This window comes from Pteropus vampyrus, unplaced genomic scaffold (genome assembly GCF_000151845.1).
Source record: "Pteropus vampyrus isolate Shadow unplaced genomic scaffold, Pvam_2.0 Scaffold37, whole genome shotgun sequence".
NCBI classification, from domain to species: domain Eukaryota; kingdom Metazoa; phylum Chordata; class Mammalia; order Chiroptera; family Pteropodidae; genus Pteropus; species Pteropus vampyrus.
In genome coordinates, this window is record NW_011888818.1 from 6,884,032 (window position 1) to 6,887,618 (window position 3,587).

Sequence of the window (3,587 nt, forward strand, 5' to 3'; positions counted from 1 at the left end):
AAGAAAAGTTAAAAGTTCTCATAGTAAAAAGTATATTCTTGAGAATTATCAGTCCTTCATTCTTACCCCTAGGCTTGTTCCAGGATGGTTATCAGTCAGATGTCAGGCAGTCAGGATGATGGATGCCAGGCAGTCTAGAAGATGGGTGTCAGGAGATCTGGTCACATCCCCGTGGTCTGGATAATGTCTGTCAGGTAGATGTATATATGAATCCTTCGGGGGTAATTAGAGGGTTACCTGAAGGTCCAGATGTATATCCAGGCATTGACGCAGAACTGGAAAGTTCAAAATAAGTTTAAATTCCCAGGCTAGTCAGAACAAGAATAGTCTTTCCTCATGCTTCAAGTTCCATAATGTTAATTATTTTAGCAGCTTGGTTAAAATGATTCCATTTTGTACATTCTCTATCTTCACTCTTTTCTCTATCTGTTTGGTAAATTTTATAGCAGAAAAGACCCATACAAAATATCTCGCTTTTATTATTATTTTTGCATTGCTCTATTATATTGATAGTCTTTGGAAACAAATTCTATTCTATTTATAGCATTCTGCTTTTAGTAGTGGTATTTCCATTTACAAAATATAGTAATTCTCAATTGCTAAAAATGTCAAGTCCTAGAAGACATAGCATTCCTACATGTGACATTAAATTAACGCTGGCAGTGAGCTTCCTCAGACACTGATTCCACCAACATAAGATCATACACTTTCTCAGAGACTGATTCTACCCTAAAGTTTTATTTTGTTTTTTTGCTTGCACTTTGCCACAGCTCTTCAGGACTGTGGATTTCTGCATTCTGCCTCGGAAAAGCTCCTGACCATGTCAGAAGCTCCCCCTCTGAACACCATGTTGTTCTTATGATCTCAACCACAAATTCTGTGGGAAAGCTGTGATGTCCTTATGTTGGTGGGACTATGATAATTCTTGACTGCTTTAACCCATTTCACATTTGCCTTGAGAATATTCGCTGGTGGTGCTTGAGGCTACAGCATTTACCCTGAGATAACTTGCAGATTAGAGTCCTAACCTTACCCACAAAGTTTGCCACAAAATATCTCGCTTTTATTATTATTTTTGTATTGCTCTAGTATATTGATAGTCTTTGGAAACAAATGACATCATTCTTTTTATAGCATTCTGTTTTTAGTAGTGGTATTTCCATTTACAAAATATAGTACTTCTGAATTGCTAAAAATGTCAAGTCTAGAAGACATAGCATTCCTACACGTGACGTTAAATTAACGCTGGCAGTGAGTTGCACTTTTTTTCTAAATGGGACAAGAGTTAAAATGTGATATAAAGCTAATACCAGAGGCAACTTTTTGCCACTTTGTTGTATCATTAGTATCGGAAAGGGGCCTTTTTCCCTGGGGATCCAAGGAAGATTTGTGCTGATTAATCTAGAATTTGAGATCACAGCCCCATCACTGGTTGGAATGTGATGTCATGGGCCTCTGATATTTGCTGGAAAAACTGCGTGAACCTGCAAATAACAGGACTGGAGACAATTTTCTAGGCTTGCTAATCAGTCACTAGTAACTACAAATTATCTAATATTTGGCCCAGTTCTCCTGTTTGATATGGTTTTCATACTCATTAGGGCAAAAGGGAAGTTTTAAGCCATCTTAAATTTCTGTTATTACAGATTATATCTAAGTTTTTTGTTTAAGATTTTATTTCTTTCAACTGCCCCTGAGCTTTGAGAATGATAAGGACAGAGTTGCTTACTAAAATTTTTACCTTATTTCATAATTAGGATAAAATCTTATAAGGTGTGTACAATGATGCCATAGCCCCACATTTCCATTCTTTAAGTTCAAATGTCTTAGATTGAGGTTTACAATACATGGGTCCAAATCATGCTTTTGTTTAAAAAAATTAAAAAACAGTCTAATTTCTTTTAAAAGAGAAGATATTTATTTGGTTAGATTTATTGACATTCTGAAATGTCGTCTAACAGTTGGGCATAGTACTTTGGTTCTCCCATGCGATCTAACATGACAACCCCAGAGCAGACTGTTCATTACGGTAAGCTGCAGGTGCAGATAAAGAGGAAGAGAAAAGAAACAGAAACACAGCTTAGAATGACAGTGGAGAAATATCTCAAAAGGTTTCCAGAGTCATAATGATGACTGTAGAACAGTATCAATTATATAATCCCATTTCTGAAAAAGTAAACAAACTACCTGTGAGCATGATCAGAAGGAAAGATAACCACCAAACTATATCTACCAAATTGCTTAGCTGGCAATTAGTGGTGGCTGATTTATACATTCTATTTTCATATATATATATATCATATGATATATATAATCATATATATATGATTGTGTATGTGATTCATGAGTTTTGTTAATCAACAGGTACTCCTAGCCGATGTGGGTCAGCTCACCAAAGGTCCCCAACCTCCTGCAATCTGAGCAGTGCAGCTTTGGGGGTCCCTCAGCTAAGGCTAGAGGTAGGAAGGGGCTGACAGGAGTAAGCAGGAGACTTTCTATGGAGTTTTCTCATGTTCCAGAAGGTATGTCTTCAGACCATGTGGCTTTGGCAGGGCCCGAAGCAGCTGGAAGAGCGGCGGCACACTGAGCTAACTATCCCCAGCTAGAGAAGGTGGCAGGAGAGCCCCAGGGACCATCGCTCTCCCCACTGACACTCTGGCTCCAGATCTGCTCTCAGACCCTCAGTTCTTCCAAACATCCAGCTCCTTTATCACATGGGGAAAGTCAAGGCAGGCCAGACTGCCTCTGTGATTTGGAAGACACTGTCATACAGAACAGACAGGCAGAGGTCCAGTCCAAAGCTCTGCTTCCCTCTCTCTTTCAGTACATCCCTATGCCAGTGCTATACGGAGTCTTCCTCTACATGGGCGTGGCCTCTCTGAATGGCATCCAGGTAAGGCTCTCCCCTCCCCAAACTGAATGGATGTAGTCAGCACTCCAAGTCTGGTTCTGTCACCAAGACCCCAAGTGTTCACTTTCCCAGTTCAATGAAACAATAACAGTAATAATGACATTGCTATTTACTATGTGCCAAGTAAAATAACTACACCAGGCACTTTATAGGTGTTGTATAATTAAATCTGTATAAGTAGGTCCTCTGATACCTATTTTATAGATGAGGAAACTGAGGCTTGGAATTCAAAACGCAGATTGGGCTGACTCCAATGAGCCTTTCACTACCTCTCTCTCTTCTCTAAGGCAACTCTGGCAGAAGAAAACATTTTGTTTTATTCTTTATTTACGATACACCAGGATGTCTTGGATTGTTTATGTTGCAATTAAGTTGCATTTTTCTTGACTGTGAACAGTGTTCATATGTGACAGCTCCATGGCTGTACCCCTCACCCAGGGCTCAAGCCCCCTCCCCTAAGATCTTGCTATATGTCCTCCTATACCTCCAGTCCCCTTCCTGTGCATCCATAAAGTCTGACCAGGGGCTCCCCATTGTGAGACTCCACCGCAGCACCCCTTCCCCGCCCCCCCCCCCCCCCCCGCCATCCCAAGCCCCCAGCAGGGCCACCCGGGTCCCCATTGCCTGGCTGAGCCTTGAGCTGTCCTTGCCAGTTCTGGGAACGCTGCAAGCTCTT

General features: G+C 40.8%; 1 protein-coding gene across 1 annotated transcript in view; it reads left to right on the top strand.

Annotated features, from left to right (window-relative positions):
• SLC4A5 (solute carrier family 4 member 5) overlaps positions 1-3,587 on the top strand; it is a 93,495-nt gene that overhangs the window by 84,082 nt on the left and 5,826 nt on the right. Inside the window, exons 19-20 of the mRNA XM_011358170.2 lie at positions 2,825-2,893; positions 3,565-3,581. Coding sequence (XP_011356472.1) covers positions 2,825-2,893; positions 3,565-3,581 — 86 coding nt within the window. The remainder of the gene's footprint in view (positions 1-2,824; positions 2,894-3,564; positions 3,582-3,587) is intronic.